Raw genomic sequence first — 16,787 nt, forward strand, 5'->3', positions numbered from 1 at the left:
TCTTTCTTGCGGTTACACGTGCAGTGGTTAGATGACATTTAAAGTTGTAACTAACAAGGACAAAAGGAAGCTATTTTAATACTAACATGACTGAAGAAGCCATTTCGTAGCTTGTATTAACTACATATATTGATCAAAATACATTATGTTGTGGCCAACTATGAAACAAATGATCAAATTATAATCAATAAAAATAATCAATACATTTAAATCAATGGATGTAGGTTTGCTTGATGAGCTGGAAGGTTCATTTTCAGATGTTTCTTCACCATACTAGGTATCATCATCAGTGAGCTTCCAGATGAAGCACTGGTGGTATGGCCCGCTTTCTATTTGGGTTTACCTAAACACACAAATAGAAAGCGGGCCATACCACCAGTGCTTCATCCAGAGGCTCACTGATGATGTTACCTAGCATGGTGACGAAACATCTGAAAATGAACCTTCCAGCTCAGCAAGCAAGCCTACATCCAGAACTTCAACCTGAGCTACACATCTTCTCAAAACTCGCTAACATCTAAATCAATCATCTTAGGAAAGTGCAGCTTTCAACTAAGAATTAATCACTTTACAGGTTTTTAAATCAGTCTCTCTCATGATGCAGTGCAGTTTTAGTTGATCGTATAAACAAGAAAATCTTTTGCAACCCTAATGAGCTCTGTGAGACAGTACACAATGGCCTTGCAAATATTCAGCTTAATAATTAAAAAAGGTGCTCAAAAGCTGATTAGATAGAATTAATCCAGTTGATTTGTTTGAGGTGTTAAAGTCAGACGGTCTTAGAGAATACAAGTGGAATTCAACAAAATTTACCAACAGCTAGAGCCAATCAAAAATAGATTGACTGTTGCATGGTATGATGGTTATACAGAAGTTAAACACATTGATTTAGTAAGGTTTGGATTCGAACCTTCAAATTTGAAGATTTACATTGGCTGATATTACCATATGGCTCAGCCAGTCAACTGTGGTGGCATGGTGGTGACACTGTTGCCTCACACCGCCAGAGACCCGGGTTCAATTCCCGCCTCAGGCGACTGACTGTGTGTGGAGTTTGCACATTCTCCCCGTGTCTGCGTGGGTTTCCTCCGCGTGCTCCGGTTTCCTCCCACAGTCCAAAGATGTGCAGGTTAGGTGCAGGGGTAAATGTAGGGGTATGGGTCTGGGTGGGTACGCTTCGGTGGGTCAGTGTGGACTTGTTGGGCCAAAGGGCCTGTTTCCACTATCTAAATTACCAAGAAGAACTTGATTAGACATTGATTAAAGAAGCCTTTCTCTGACTAATTTCAGCTGTATTAATGAGCTGCACTAAATATATAATGGCTATTTTCTTAAATGAAAGATCTTTAAACTGAAAATATGTTTTAAAACATTACCCATTGTACTAGTCCATGGTCAATTTTCTGTTGGGTGATATGAAAATAAATATAAGCAGGACTGAGGAAAAAAAAAAATTGTGCTAGATCACCTATTGCATCCAAAGCAGAAACTTTACAACCTCACTTGTATATCACAAGAAACTTTTCAAAATATATTGCTGCAAATCAGACAGAGTGTAAACTGGGTCCAAGTGGTTGTGTTTTCTTTTGTCTAGTTCCAAGCATCAGTCAAGAATCAGCAATTTCATTTCTAAGTACTAGGCATTTCCCGTTGAAAGCAAAAGAATAGTAAAGGCAAGATTCGTGAACCATGGATGACAGGAGAATTTATACGACTAGCCAAGGGGAAAATGGAAGCATACATACAGTCCAGGCAGCTAAGAACAGAATGGGCCCTGGAGAAATATTAGAAGAGTAGGACCAGTCTTAAACGAGGAATCAAGCGGGATAAAAGGGATCAAGGGATCATAGCAAACAGAATTAAGCAGAATCCCAAAACCTTTTATTCTTCTATAAGATTCAAGCGGGTAACTAGAAAAACAATTGGTCCACTAAAGGATATGGAAGGAAGGCCGTGTGTCGAACCTGACAGAATGGGTGAGATTCTGAATTGGTACTTTGCATCAGTGTTCACTGAGGAGAGGGACATGATGAACATTGAGACTAGAGACAGAAGTTTGATAATTCTGGATCACGCTGACACAAGTAGGGGAGATGTGTTGGGTAGGCTAGAAGTTATTAAGGTGGACAAATCCCCAGGACCAGATGGGATCTATCCCAGGTTACTCAGGGAGGTGAGAGAGGAAATAGCTGGGGTCCTGACAGATATCTTTGGAGCATCCTTAAACACAGGTGAGATGCCAGAGACTGGAGGGTTACTCATGTTGTTTCCCCTGTACAAGAAGAGTTGTAGGGATAGACCAGAGATCCTGATGTCAGTGGTGGGAAAGTTGCTGGAGACAGTACTGAGGGATAAAATCTATTTACATTTAGAAAAGAATGGGCTTATCAGAGACAGGCAACATGGTTTTTTGCAGGGGAGATCGTGCCTTACCAACTTAATAGAGTTCTTTAAGGAAGTGACCAAGTTGATAGATGAAGGAAGGGCTGTAGATGTCATATACATGGACTTTAGTAAGGTGTTTGATAAGGTTCCCCATACTTAACTAACAGAGAAAGTGAAGTCACATGATGTGCAGGGTATTCTAGCTAGGTGGATGAAAAAACTGATTCAGCAACAAGAGACAGATTGTAGTAGTTGAAGGGAGTTTCTCGAAATCGAGAAAGGTGACCAGTGATGTTCCATAGGGATCAGTGCTGGGGCCACTGTTGTTTGTGATATACATAAATGATCTGGAAGAGGGCATTGTTGGTGTGATCAGCGAGTTTGCAGATGACACGAGGACTGGTGGAGTAGCAGAAAGCATAGGGGACGGTCAAAGAATACACGAGAATATAGATAGACTGGAGAGTTGAGCAGAGAAGTGACAGATGGAGTTTAATCCAAGCAAATGTGAGGTGATGCATTTTAGGAAATCTAATTCTACACAGTAAACGGAAGAGCCTTGGGAAAAGTTGCTAAGCCGAGAGATCTGGGAGTTCAGGTCCATTATACCCTGAAGGCTGCTACACAGGTGGATCGAGTGGTCAAGAAGGCACATGGTATGCTTGCCTTCATCGGACAGGGTATTGAGTATAAGAGCTGGCAAGTCATGTTAAAATTGAACAAGACATTGGTTCGGCAACATTTAGAATACTGCGTACAGTTCTGGTCGCCACATTACCAAGAGGATGTGGACGCTTTGGAGAGGGTGCAGAGAAAGTTTACGAGGATGTTGCCTGGTATGGAAGGTGCTAGCTATGAAGAGAGGTTGAGTAGGTTAGGTTTGTTTTCAATAGAAAAAAGGGAGATTGAGGAATGACCTGATTGAGGTTTACAAAATCATGAAGGGTACAGACAGGGTAGATAGAGACAAGCTTTTTCCCCAGGGTGAAGGATTCAATAACGAGAGGTCATGCTTCCAAGGTGAGAGGTGAAAAGTTTAAGGGGGATACACGCAGCAAGTACTTTAGACAGAAGGTGGCAGGGGCCTAGAACGCGTTGCCAGCAGAGGTAGTAGAGGCAGGCATGGTAGATTCATTTAAGATGCATCTGGACAGATACACGAGTAGGTGGGGAGCAGAGGGATACAGAAGCTTAGGAATTGGGCGTCAGGTTTAGACAGAAGATTTGGATCGGCTCAGGCTTGGAGAGCCGAAGGGCCTGTTCCTGGACTGTAAATTTTCTTTGTTCTTTGTACTAGAGTGCTATTGTCTATTTATAGTGACATAACAGAAAACTGGCAATTCCCAACCTGATGCTAGGAAGTAGCTTTAGTTACTGAGGATCAGCATCTCTCATCCAAGATGAATATCAAAGTTGTGTTGGGATAAAGGACAGTGTTTAAAGAGGTCATGTGGTCACAAGTGACCCCATTCAACTTTATGTATTTACATTCTATCCCACTTATGACCCAATCCCCTATCTCAACTCTCCGAGTTCTTTAACCAATATCCTTCTCCTCTCCACTGCCTTGCTGGTTGCTGCCTACACATATCTTCAGTTTCAATTTGCCTGGTCCCAACTGTTAACATCCAAATCTGATCTGTACCACTCTTTCTCCTTCGTCCACAACCCCAATATAATCACAAAATATTGGCAAAGGACAGAAAAGTAGAAAATGAGAGAAATAAAAATCACACCAAAAAAAAGCAAAACCAAGAACAAGATAGCAGTCAAAATTGAGAGAGAGAGAGAGAGAGAGATCATTGAGCAATACCAAAACAGCTCTGGTGCACGTACTTTTCACAAATCTTACTGGTAAAACATATCCACAGATTTCCCCTCAGGTTGAATGAAAATGTTGTCAATGTTTGAATCTATCAAATGCTGTTGTTAGTTTGTTGACAGCTTGACTAATGCTTAAGTTGCTGTCAACATGAAGAGATAGCTAATAAAGTACAAGTACTGTATGGTAACAACTGTTTTTCTACTGTACTAATGCAAGCCTCAATTTTACTTGTACATGTAATACTGCTGCAGGTTTGTTTCCTGCTGCACATTATGTAAATACTATATGATACAATTTCATATTCACATAAATCTACTTGATTCCTTATCTACCTGCCATGCCAGCAACTGGTCTGGATCAAGTTCTGTGGCTTTTTTATATGCAGTCTTCGCCTGGTCAGGCTGTTCCAACTCTGCTGCAGCAACTCCAATGAAAACCCAGGCATTGTAGTTATTCTTGTCTTGTTTCAACACAGCCTGGACAGTAAAAACGCAAATGTAAGAAATAACAGTGCAGCATAGATTGACATTGTTCCTTCTAGAAATGGGATTGCTATTTTTAAGTATAATAAACAATACTACCCAACTTGCTATCTAAAATCTGTGACTAGCTTTTCCCCTTTTGGGTTTAGATTTTAATCCAGACCAGGAAAATAGTATAAAATGTATGATTTCAGTCTCTCAGTGATTTTAGAAATATAGGTGACAAGTATAATCACAACACATTTCAAAGACTATATTGGGTCACATTGCAATTTACTGATCTTATGCTACTGTAAGGGTGGCTGGCATAGGAAATGAAAACCATTCAAACTTACAGCAAACAGTATTTGTTTTCAGGCTAAAAAGGTAAGGCAAGTCAGGCAACCTTTTCTTTGCACTCTGCTTTACTGCAATTACTCAAATGGTCTACGGTCGATACAGGTGTCCAAACACATGTAAATGTCAGTGTCATAAATGATCAAAAAAAAAGGTACGAGGGAAATTCTCATCTCAATTTCAGTGAAGCACTTTAGAGTAGAAAAATAAATGGCCACCACAATTAGCCTAACATTATTTCATAGTTCCCTCTTCCAAAAGATATACAGTGACTTTACGTCACTTTACAGGGATATATTTCCCTCCCCACCTCCCGCAAAGACCATTCCTTCCGTGACTACCTGGTCAGGTCCACGCCCCCCTACGACCCACCCTCCCATCCTGGCACTTTCCCCTGCTACTGCAGGAACTGTAAAACCTGTGCCCATACCTCCTCCCTCACGTCTAGACAAGGCCCTAAAGGAGCCTTCCACATCCAAAGTTTTACCTGCACATCTACTAATATCATTTATTGTATCCGTTGCTCCCGATGCGGTCTCCTCTACATTGGGGAGACTAGGCGCCTCCTAGCAGAGCACTTTAGGGAACATCTCCGGGACACCCGCACCAATCAACCACGCCACCCCGTGGCCCAACATTTCAACTCCCCCTCCCACTCTGCCGAGGACATGGAGGTCCTGGGCCTCCTTCACCGCCGCTCCCTCACCACCAGACGCCTGGAGGAAGAATGCATCATCTTCCGCCTCGGAACACTTCAACCCCAGGGCATCAATGTGGACTTCAACAGCTTCCTCATTTCCCCTTCCCCCACCTCATCCTAGTTTCAAACTTCCAGCTCAGCACTGTCACCATGACTTGTCCGGACTTCTATCTTCTTTTCCACCTATCCACTCCACCCTCTCCTCCCTGACCTATCACCTTCATCCCCTCCCCATTCACCCATTGTACTCTATGCTTCTCTCTCCCCACCCCACCCTCCTCTAGCTTATCTCTCCATGCTTCCAGCTCACTGCCTTTATTCCTGATGAAGGGCTTTTGCCCAAAACGTCGATTTCGCTGTTCGTTGGATGCTGCCTGAACTGCTGTGCTCTCCCAGCACCACTGATCCAGAATCTGGTTTCCAGCATCTGCAGTCATTGTTTTTACCATCATGTTAAATGTGTCAAGTATTACATACAGTATTACATTTTTAAAAATAAAATAAGTTATTACACCTCCTCCAACTCAAAGTCAGTAAATCCAAATAAAGCTTATATGTTCCTCCAAACATGTAAATTTTTCTGGCCTCAAAACGCTTGTCCCTCCCAAGTAATGATCATAGTAGTTTGAGGAATGTGAAGCTTTGATGCAACTGTTTTGGCCCAGCTACAGAAATACAACTTGGGTGTCATTTATGTACATGTCTGAAAACCAAAAAGACCTAAAACCTGACCCAAATGAATCCGTAGATACACGGAGTTCAGTCCCTTTGTAAAAATGACTGCACTTAATCTGGACGTATCCAAATAGACCTGGGGACATGCTGAGCCAAAAAAAAAGTCTGCTCTGGTCAGGCCCGTTCTAATTCCATTCAGCTCTAATTGGGTTAAATGATGTCCTTTATCACATGGCCCAAACATACCTACTGTAGACCTAAGTGTATCCTGGTAAATGCAAGTCTTTTGATGATTGATTTGTGTCATATTTTTCTCTGCTGCATTTATTTAAACACACCTATGCACACAACATGGTCAATTTTTTTTTTTGAGTGCAGCCATCACAGGAGGTAACAACCATTGTGAATTAAATAATTCACTAAGCATTGTGACAAAGAACCCCAATAACTGTTGGCAGAACGCGACAAGTGCCAGAAATTTGAACAGACATTGAACAGACATTATGATCTTGATTTTAACCCTGTCAAGTTAAATCAAGTGATTAAAAATGGGCAAGTCCATTTAATGCTAAGTAATCAAAAAAACAGAAATATTCTTCATCTGAAAAGCAGTTGATCCCAATGTTTTTGGACAAAAGATATCTGCTGTACTGGATAATTCAGAGCCCAGAATGCAAAGTGGACCGATAATTCATACATTAAATTTGTGTAGGTAGTTAACATGGCAATTATTAGATTAGATTCCCTACAGTGTGGAAACAGACCTTTTTGGCCCAATTAGTCCACACTGACCCTCTGAAGAGTAACCCACCCAGACCCATTTCCCCCTAACTATTGCACCTAACTCTCCAGGCAATTTAGCATGACCAATTCACCTAACCTGCACATCTTTGGATTGTGGGAGGAAACCGGAGCATCCAGAGGAAACCCACAAAGACACGGGGAGAATGTGCAAACTCCTACTGAAATATATTCACATAAGGCTGCAGATATTCTTAAAAATGAAATATAGATATATTAAACAAAAAGACATTCAAAATATCTTAATGCAGAACAAAGTTTACCAAAATTATCCTTTTATAGATATTCTATTCCAGAGAAATATCACTCTGACCTCAGCTTTTGAATCATCTTTCTGGAATCTTTCCAGTTTCTTTCTCTTGAACTATTAGACATTTTTGTTTACAATTCCGTTCTAATTATGCTGATGTGAACCCTTCAGTGTTCTGATAACTAGAACACTCTCAGTTCTAACAACCTGAAGACTGCTATACAAACATCCTATCGCAGAAGCTCCACAGATTAGAAACCATTTTTGCTGCAATGTCTGGTTTCCTTGCACTGGTCACCCTGCAGATCGGCCTCAGGAACATCCACATTGTCACAGACTACTTTCATGTATGGAGGTACAGGAGGTCACTTCTGTGATCATCTTGTGTTTCTGGGGCCCCAGTCAGCTTGCTCTGTTCAGATATTTCATCATTCCCCATAATTTTCTTCACCCATATGCACCTACCATGTCACAATGGAGGAAGGAAAATTGCAGATGTCTAGAGAATGACCAGACGAGCAGAACTAACTGAGCTGCTCTTGCAGAGATCATATGGACATGACAGACTGAACAGCCTCATATTTCTAAAACTGACTTCACATCAGCTCTAGTATATTTTTTATTTATTTGTTTGTATAGCCACCACAAAATCTACATTATTCTGCAATAATCATTGAGTTGGACCAAACTGAAACGAGTTTATTAACAGCATGCACTTTTCTCTAACCAAGTGGCTTCCAGAAGTGGAATACATGCAGCAAAATGATGATCAACATGCACACGGCAAGGGAATGAGAGTGGGTGGTGAGATCAACTATCAGAGAGGTGCATAGCAAGGGAACACAGGCAAGTATTGAGATCAACTGTCTGACACTACGCTTACCAATTTAAATATTTATGCAATTTTTAATACCAAAATGTTAAACTTAAACATTAATATTAAACTAGAAGTTAACCTTACCATACAAAAAACATTGTTTTACTGTACCTTGCAATGTTTCAATGCCTCTTTAAATTCCTTATTTCTTATAGCTTCCCTTGCATTTTTCAAGGTGGCCTTAACTTCTTTATTGGACATTTTCCTTTAAAATAGGAGACAAGAATTATAAAATCTTTGATATATTGTGCTATAAAAGGAACTACAGTTCAATTGTGCAGGTAAATTTCATGATCTGGTCATTTGGGCTCAGTCAACAAGTAAATGCGGTAGAGCTTATAATGTGGGGCATTACATCAACCATGACAAATTGAAATGTCAAATTGGGAAGTACTCAATTCAACATATCAATGCAATACTTAAAAAGGCACTGACTGTTTTCATGTCTCAGCGTATCAAAACAATGAAAGAAGTAGCTGTTTTCTAGAAATATGTAAGTTGACAAGGCAGTGTTCAAAGAAGAGAAGCAGCTAGGAAATAATATCAATTACAAAATTACAAACTCTAAATTAGAACAGCACTGATATAAAACCATATCCTATCCCCCAACTTGAAACGGACAAACCTAATGTTCACATATTTTGGAATTAAGGCTGTAAGCAAAACTGAAAGGTGCCTCCTTAAAATAAATTGATATACATTCCTAAACAAATTGATATTTATTTTACAATGGCAAATACATTTCCAATTACAAAATACATAAGCTAAAAGTAATGTCATCCATGTATATCAACTCCCAATTCTTAGAACCATAGAGTGGCACAAAACAACAAATTATCATATAACCCTTCAAACTCACGCGGGTTCTCTGCAAGAGAAATGCCTTTCATTCAATTGTCCTCTCCCCGCAAAGGATTTCCCCTTCAGAAGCTTATCCAAGTTCCTTTGAAAATAAGATTAAATCTTCCTCCACAACCCTTAAGGCAGCACAATTCAAATTAAAACCACTTTGCACAAAAACAGCTGCCTTTACTTATCTAGGAGAAAATGAGGACTGCAGATGCTGGAGATCAGAAATGAAAAATGTGTTGCTGAAAAAGTGCAGCAGGTCAGGTAGCATCCAAGGAGCAGGAGAATCGACGTTTCGGGCATAAGCCTTCTTCAGGAATGAGGAAGGTGTGTCAAGCAGGCTAAGATAAAAGGTAGGGAGGAGGGACTTGGGGGGAGGGGCGTTGGGAATGCTATAGGTGGAAGGAAGTTAAGGTGGGGGTGATAGGCCGGAGAGGGAGTGGGGGCGGAGAGGTCGGGAAGAAGATTGCAGGTCAAGAAGGCGGTGCTGAGTCCGAGGGTTGAGACTGAGATAAGGTGGGGGGAGGGGAAATGAGGAAGCTGGAGAAATCTGCGTTCATCCCTTGTGGTTGGAGGGTTCCTAGGTGGAAAATGAGGCGCTCTTCCTCCAAGCGTTGTGTTGCCGTGGTCTGGCGATTGAGGAGGCCAAAGGCCTGCATATCCTTGGCGAAGTGGGAGAGGGAGTTAAAGTGTTCCGCCATAGGGCGGTTGGGTTGGTTCGTGTGGAGGTGGCCCAGAGATGTTCTCTGAAACGTTCCGCAAGTGTGCGGTCTGTCTCCCTAATGTAGAGGACGCCACATCGGGTGCAGCGGATGCAGTAAATAATGTGTGTGGACGTGCAGGTGAATTTGTGACAGATATGAAAGGATCCCTTGGGGCCTTGGAGGGAAGTGAGGGGGGAGGTGCGACGCAAGTTTTGCATTTCTTGTGGTTGCAGGGGAAGGTGCCGGGAGTGGAGGTTGGGTTGGCAGGGGGTGTGGACCTGACGAGGGAGTTGCGGAGGGAGTGGTCTTTCTGGAACGCTGATAGGGGAGGGGAGGGAAATATATCCTTAGTGGTGGGGTCTGTTTGGAGCTGGCGGAAATGACAAAGGATGACACAATGTATCTGGAGGTTGGTGGGGTGGTAGGTAAGGACCAGTGGGGTTCTGTCCTGGTAGCGATTGGAGGGGCGGGGTTCAAGGGCGGAGGAGTGGGAAGTGGAGGAGATGCGGTGGAGAGCATCGTCAACCACATCTGGGGGGAAATTGCGGTCTTTGAAGAAGGCGGCCATCTGGGTTGTTCGGTATTGGAATTGGTCCTCCTGGGAGCAGATGCGGCGGAGGCGAAGGCGAAGGAATTTGGAATATGGGATGGCATTTTTACAGGGGGCAGGGTGGGAGGTGGTGTAATCTAAGTAGCTGTGGGAGTTGGTCGGTTTATAGTAAATGTCCATGTTGAGTCAGTCGCCCGAGATAGAAATGGAGAGATCTAGGAGGGGGAGGGAGGAGTCTGAGATGGTCCAGGTAAATTTGAGGTTGGGGAGAAAGGTGTAAGTATAGTAAGATGGACTGTTCCACGTATCGGAACAGTCCATCTTCCGCAACTACACTGGCACCACCCCCCACCTTTTCCTCCGCTACATCGATGACTGTATTGGCCCTAACTCGTGCTTGCACGAGGAGGTCGAACAGTTCATCCATTTTACTAACACCTTCCAGCCCGACCTCAAATTCACCTGGACCGTCTCAGACTCCTCCCTCCCCTTCCTAGATCTCTCTATTTCTATCTCGTGCGACCGACTCAACACGGACATTTACTATAAACCAACCAACTCCCACAGCTACCTAGATTACACCACCTCCCACCCTGCCCCCCCTGTAAAAACACCATTCCATATTCCCAATTCCTTCGCCTTCGCCGCATCTGCTCCCAGGAGGACCCATTCCAATACCGAACAACCCAGATGGCCTCCTTCCTCAAAAACCACAATTTCCCCTATGACGTGGTTGACGATGCTCTCCACCGCATCTGCTTCACTTCCTGCTCCTCCGCCCTTGAACCCCGCCCCTCCAATTGCCACCAGGACAGAACCCCACTGGTCCTCACCTACCACCCCACCAACCTCCGGATACATCATATCATCCTTCGTCATTTCCACCACCTCCAAACAGATCCCACCAGCAAGGATATATTTCCCTCCCCTATCAGCATTCCGGAAAGACCACTCTCTCCGCGACTCCCTCATCAGGTCCACACCCCCCACCACCCAACCTCCACTCCCAGCACTTTCCCCTGCAACCGCAAGAAATGCAAAACTTGCGCCCACACCTCCCCCCTCACTTGCCTCCAAGGGATCCTTCCATATCCGTCACAAATTCACCTGCACCTCCACACACATCATTTATGCATCTGCTGCACCTGATGTGGCCTCCTCTACATTGGGGAGACAGGCCGCCTACTTGCGGTATTTTTCGGAGAACACCTCGGGGACACCCGCACCAACCAACCCAACCGCCCCGTGGCTGAACACTTTATCTCTCCCTCCCTCTCCTTCAAGGACATGCAGGTCCTTGGCATCCTCCATTGCCAGGCCATGGCAACACGACACCTGGAGGAAGAGCGCCTCATCTTCCGCCTAGGAACCCTCCAACCACAAGGGATGAATGCAGATTTCTCCAGCTTCCTCATTTCCCCTCCCCCCACCTTATCTCAGTCCCAACCCTTGGACTCAGCACCACTTTCTTGACCTGCAATCTTCCTCCCAACCTCTCCGCCCCCACCCCCTCTCCTTAACCTCCTTCCACCTATCGCATTCCCGACACCCCTCCCCCCCAAGTCCCTCCTCCCTACCTTTTATCTTAGCCTGCTTGGCACACCTTCCTCATTCCTGAAGAAGGGCTTATGCCCAAAACGTCAATTCTCCTGCTCCTTGGATGCTGCCTGACCTGCTGTGCTTTTCCATCTACACATTTTTCAGCTGCCTTTATTTATCACCTGAAATCTGAGTAGTCTAGCTCTTAGGGTACAGGAGTTAAGGTATGAACAATCTGCGATGCAATTGGGATTTGATTTTCAATTAAGTCTTCGTGATTCTGCCTCGAACAAACAAGAGACAAAAGTATGCCACTCAGCCCCTCTAGCACGTTCTGCCATTTCATAAGATCATAGCTTACCAAAATCAGAAACAGTTATATACAGAAACAAACCTGGCTGTAAGACTTATTCAGCTACTTAAGCAAATTCAAATCGAACAATGTTTAAATCAAAAAAAGGAAAAAAAAACTGCATAAAAATAGCCGAAAAATTTCAGCAAGACTGCTTTGGAGAAAGGAAGAGTTTGGCTAACCTCAGATTTTGTTGAAACATCCCAAATTTACACTGTATTAAATATTATGAAATGTGGTTCAACTTCTAAAGACCTTTAAAGTTCCATGACAGATTCACTTACAAACAATGTTAATGGGTACTGGAAAATAAATTCGACTTCAGTTCCATTTTTTAAAATCACTCATACAAAAAATACACTTTTTTTCTGTAAGTATATACTTTCCTCATAAAATACAAAAAGGATATTCTAAAATGCTTCAGACTGGACAGTATGGAAAATAAATAAATTTCTCTGTTCAGGAAGTTGCAGTCTTTGATGCCTCAATCAAACTTACATACAAGTGACATTTCCTTTATATATACAGTGCAAGCCCATTGTGATTCTATGTTACCTGCACCTTGGTGTACAATGGCTGAAAGGCCATAGTCAGTGCCCCACTGAACCTTTGCAGCAGTTGCCACCAGCTTTCCTGCATCCCTCAAGTGGCAACATTGCCATCTTTATGGATCAATTAAAGTACATATCATACTACACATATTCTACCAAGAACTTATTTCACTAAATCATATAATCAAGCAGGAAGCATTATATGGGGAGTGAGTTTATGGCAGCTTTTTGATAGAGCTACCTAATTAACCTCAACATGAATGCATACCCTTGCATTTCAAGGAGCTCTTCTGATGCACTGATAACCTGGGCCAAAAGGCCTGGGCTCAAGTCTCCAAAGGTGGGTGTATTAAAATCTTGAACTAAGTGATTATAAAAATACAAAAAACATAAATTGCTGGTGAAGCTCAGCCAGTCTGGCAGCATCTATCAGAAGAAAACAGAGTTAACACTTTCTTGAGTCTGGTGAAATAGCATTATCTGGGTTTGAAATGTTAACACTGCTTTCTTCACTGAGGCTGCCAGATTGCTGAGTTTCAACAGCAATTCAGGTTTTAGATTTCCAGCATCCATCGCTCTTTTCTTTATTAGAAAATACCTAGCCCTGCAATTCCTCTCCTCCCACCAGTACTGATTCAGTTCCCCTTTGAAAATTAGCACTGAATTTGTTTGCACCACCCTTTCAGATAATGCATACTTGGTCATCATAACTCAGTGCAAACACAAATATCTTCATTCCTACCTATCACTCTACCAATTAGTTTCAGATTGTGCCCTCTGATTACTAATCTTCCAAACAGTGGAAAATGTTTTTCCTTTTACTCCATCAACACCATCATAATAGAGATGCTCAATTTTATTTTTAATCAACTTTCTTTAGTTGGGAAGAACAATCCCAACTCCTCCAAAAGCTGAAATAATAAACGGCCACGACTCCAAACTGTTACTGGCCCCATTCACTGGTAGCTGGCCTTCTCCAACAGCCAATGTAATTGTTGACTGTTAACGGAAATCTGTTCCTAAAGGTAACCCACAGTTAAAACTGAGACACTTACCGATCAGCTGTGTCAAAGAGCTTCTCTTGCTGGGTCCAGCAACTTCAAGCACAAACCAATCCCAGCATCCACTGCGGCACCTGCCCTCTCGGAAAGGAGACAAATTCAACTCCATCCAGTCAAAAACCTTTTAATATAAAAATAGACGACGTTAGCATCCCGTTAATCTTAATACCATTCTGATTGTTTTCCGTTCTTTTGATTATCTTTTTTGAAGCTGAAGTTGTGGCAGAACGGTCACGTGGCCAGGCCCGCGGCGTGCCGCAGGGACGGCTGGGAGTTGTAGTTTGAAGCGGGACGGGCGCAGTGCTCTGCCTTGCGCGGACTTGGGGCGACAATGGAACGTTCTCTCGATTTAAACCGTTCTGTTGTAACCACCGCGATTGGGATCTTGATTGTGTTCGCGATTCACGGAGCGGACAGCAGCCGGAGTGACTCCGGGATCGGCACACGGGAGCAGCAAGTGGCAGCTAATATAGTGTTGGTCACTTGTGACTCTTTGGTAAGGGGAAAGTTTGAGCGGAAACGGGGGTAAATGTTGAGAGGATAGCGAATTAATACTTGTGACCTGCTGCCACTGTAGATTCAATGAAGGGCGTAGACTTGATGCTTGTTTATTAACTTATGTCCTTTGAATAGTCTTAGTGTTCATGAATGTGAGCACTTTGCATATTGGATTAGAATCCCTATAGTACAGAAAGAAGCTATTCGGCCCATCGAGTCTGTACTACCCTCTGAAGAGCATCCCGCCCAAATACCCATTATCCCGCATTTACCATGGTAAATCCCCCTAGCCGACACAAACCTAAATTGGGGCAATTTAGCATAGCCTATCCACCTAACCTGCACATCTTCCGTTTGTGGAAGAAAACAGAGCACCCGGAGCAAACCGATGCAAACTCCACACGGACACAGTGAATACAAGATTGTATATTTTTATGATGAGGGGCAGAGTAAGAGAGATGTGGTTTACCCTGAACCCATCAGTGACTTATTCATATTTTTAAAATTATAACTTAAATCTCTGGGGCCAGGTGTTATTTTATTTAGCCCAGAGACTATGGAGAAGAATAATAAGCTACATAATGAGGAAACAAAAACTGTGAAAGGTACTGACAGTCAACAAACAGCCGACCAATTACATCCCTCAATTTTGAAAGAGATGAGTTCATGGGTGGCTGAATCAATCTTGCCCATTTTAACGCTTGCCTAAAAGTCAAAATTGCTTCCTAGTATTTTCTTCGATTTCTGAGCAGGTTATTCAGAGAAAATGACACTATCATTTCCTGTATTGAAGGGCAATTAAAGTTGGGTTCTTAGAAGGAAAATCCTGCCTAATCAACTTCCTTGACAGAGTCCACTCAAGCGGTCACTTTATCAGGATATAAGTATTGCTGGCAATGTTTAAACATTTGCAGCAATCTTCATTGAGAAGTGGGTAATCCATCTTGGCTTGACCTGAGGTACCCAGCATCAGCGATACCAGTCTTCAACCAATTTGATTACTTCCATGCATTATCAAGAAATAGGTGAAGACATTGGATATTGCAAAGTCTAGGGTCCTTGATGCCATTGCAGCATCAATACCAAAGTGTGGTTGTTGGGTCTGATTACTTCAGCCCTAGGATATTAGTGTAAGAATTCCTCAAAATACTGTGCTAGGTTCAAACATCTTCACCTACTTTGTCCACGATCCCCCAATATTAAAAGTGGTTCTGCTTGATGATTGGATGCTTCGTTGCTACTCCGTAGAAATGGAACAGTTCTTCCCAAATGTAGCTCGACCTGACAACATTCAGAAATGGGCTCAGTAAAAAATGCCATTTGTGCCACAAGTACCAAGTAATGATCATCTGTAATAACAGAAAATCTAACTGTCTAGACATGCAAATTCATTAAAATCAGATTCTTTACAATTAAATTGTTTGCCTGATTGAGGTGATGAATAGGATTCAATCATTACACAACTTCTATGCAAGTGTATGTTGGCGACAGTTAGTACCTTTCTTTCTTTATCTGCCTGTTCAGAGTTCTTATTACACATCTCTGGAGCAGGTGAGACTGAAACTCAGGTCTCCTGGCTCAACAGTAAGAATATTACCACTGTACACAAGAGCTCCTTAAAATCCAACTAGGTGCCTCTAAACATGGATAGGATATGAACATGCAGTATGTACCTTTTTTTATATCCCCAAGTTTGTACTTTTCTTTAAAACCTATTTTCCTAAATAACCTCTTCAGAGATGTTATTACACACCTCTGGAGCAAGTAGGACTTGAACCTGAACCTTCCAGGCCAGGGTTAGGGACACTACCACTGCACCAAGAGCGCTGTTGTACCTTTTATTGAGGCCAAAAGTGCACACGATCTTCCAAGTGCAGTTCAATCAACTTCCTAAACAATTGAAGAAAGACTTCACTACTCCTGTCCTGAAATCCTCTTGCAATAAAAGCTAATATTTTGTCAGCCTTGCTAATAGCTTGCTGCAGCTGCATATTAACCTTCAGTTTCTTGTCAACAAGGACACCTAATTTTTCATTTTCCTACCTGTTACCATTCAAGAAATGCTCTGCATATCTGTTTCTCCTACCAAAGTGGATAATCTTTCATTTTGACATATTTATACTCCATGTTTTTGGCTATTCACTAAACTTGTTCAAAGCCTCCTGAAGCCTTTTTACATCTTCATCAAACGCATATTCCCCTTGCACAAACATTAAATTGCTGGAAAAGCTCAGCACGTGGCAGCATCTGTAGAGAGAAATCAGAGTTAATGTTTCGTCAGAACTTCCTTCTTAAATAGTGGGGTGTCATTTGCTACTTTCCGATCAATAGAAATCATCCAGAATCTATAGA

The 16,787-nt window shown here is 42.6% G+C and overlaps 2 protein-coding genes across 4 annotated transcripts in view; one reads left to right on the top strand and one right to left on the bottom strand.

Annotated features, from left to right (window-relative positions):
• The window catches only part of skic3 (SKI3 subunit of superkiller complex), a 115,694-nt gene extending 101,724 nt beyond the window's left edge, over positions 1–13,970 (bottom strand). Inside the window, exons 1-3 of the mRNA XM_060844228.1 lie at positions 13,932–13,970; positions 8,443–8,536; positions 4,543–4,686 (exon numbers count right to left, since the gene is read on the bottom strand). Coding sequence (XP_060700211.1) covers positions 4,543–4,686; positions 8,443–8,532 — 234 coding nt within the window. The 5' untranslated portion in view covers positions 8,533–8,536; positions 13,932–13,970. The remainder of the gene's footprint in view (positions 1–4,542; positions 4,687–8,442; positions 8,537–13,931) is intronic.
• Positions 13,971–14,233: 263 nt separating this feature from the next.
• Positions 14,234–16,787, top strand: part of arsk (arylsulfatase family, member K) — a 50,699-nt gene continuing 48,145 nt past the window's right edge. For all 3 annotated transcript variants that reach the window (XM_060844242.1, XM_060844260.1, XM_060844251.1), the window contains exon 1: positions 14,234–14,433. In XM_060844242.1, the coding sequence (XP_060700225.1) occupies positions 14,269–14,433 (165 nt within the window). In that variant the 5' untranslated portion in view covers positions 14,234–14,268. The remainder of the gene's footprint in view (positions 14,434–16,787) is intronic.

This window comes from Hemiscyllium ocellatum, chromosome 2 (genome assembly GCF_020745735.1).
Source record: "Hemiscyllium ocellatum isolate sHemOce1 chromosome 2, sHemOce1.pat.X.cur, whole genome shotgun sequence".
NCBI classification, from domain to species: domain Eukaryota; kingdom Metazoa; phylum Chordata; class Chondrichthyes; order Orectolobiformes; family Hemiscylliidae; genus Hemiscyllium; species Hemiscyllium ocellatum.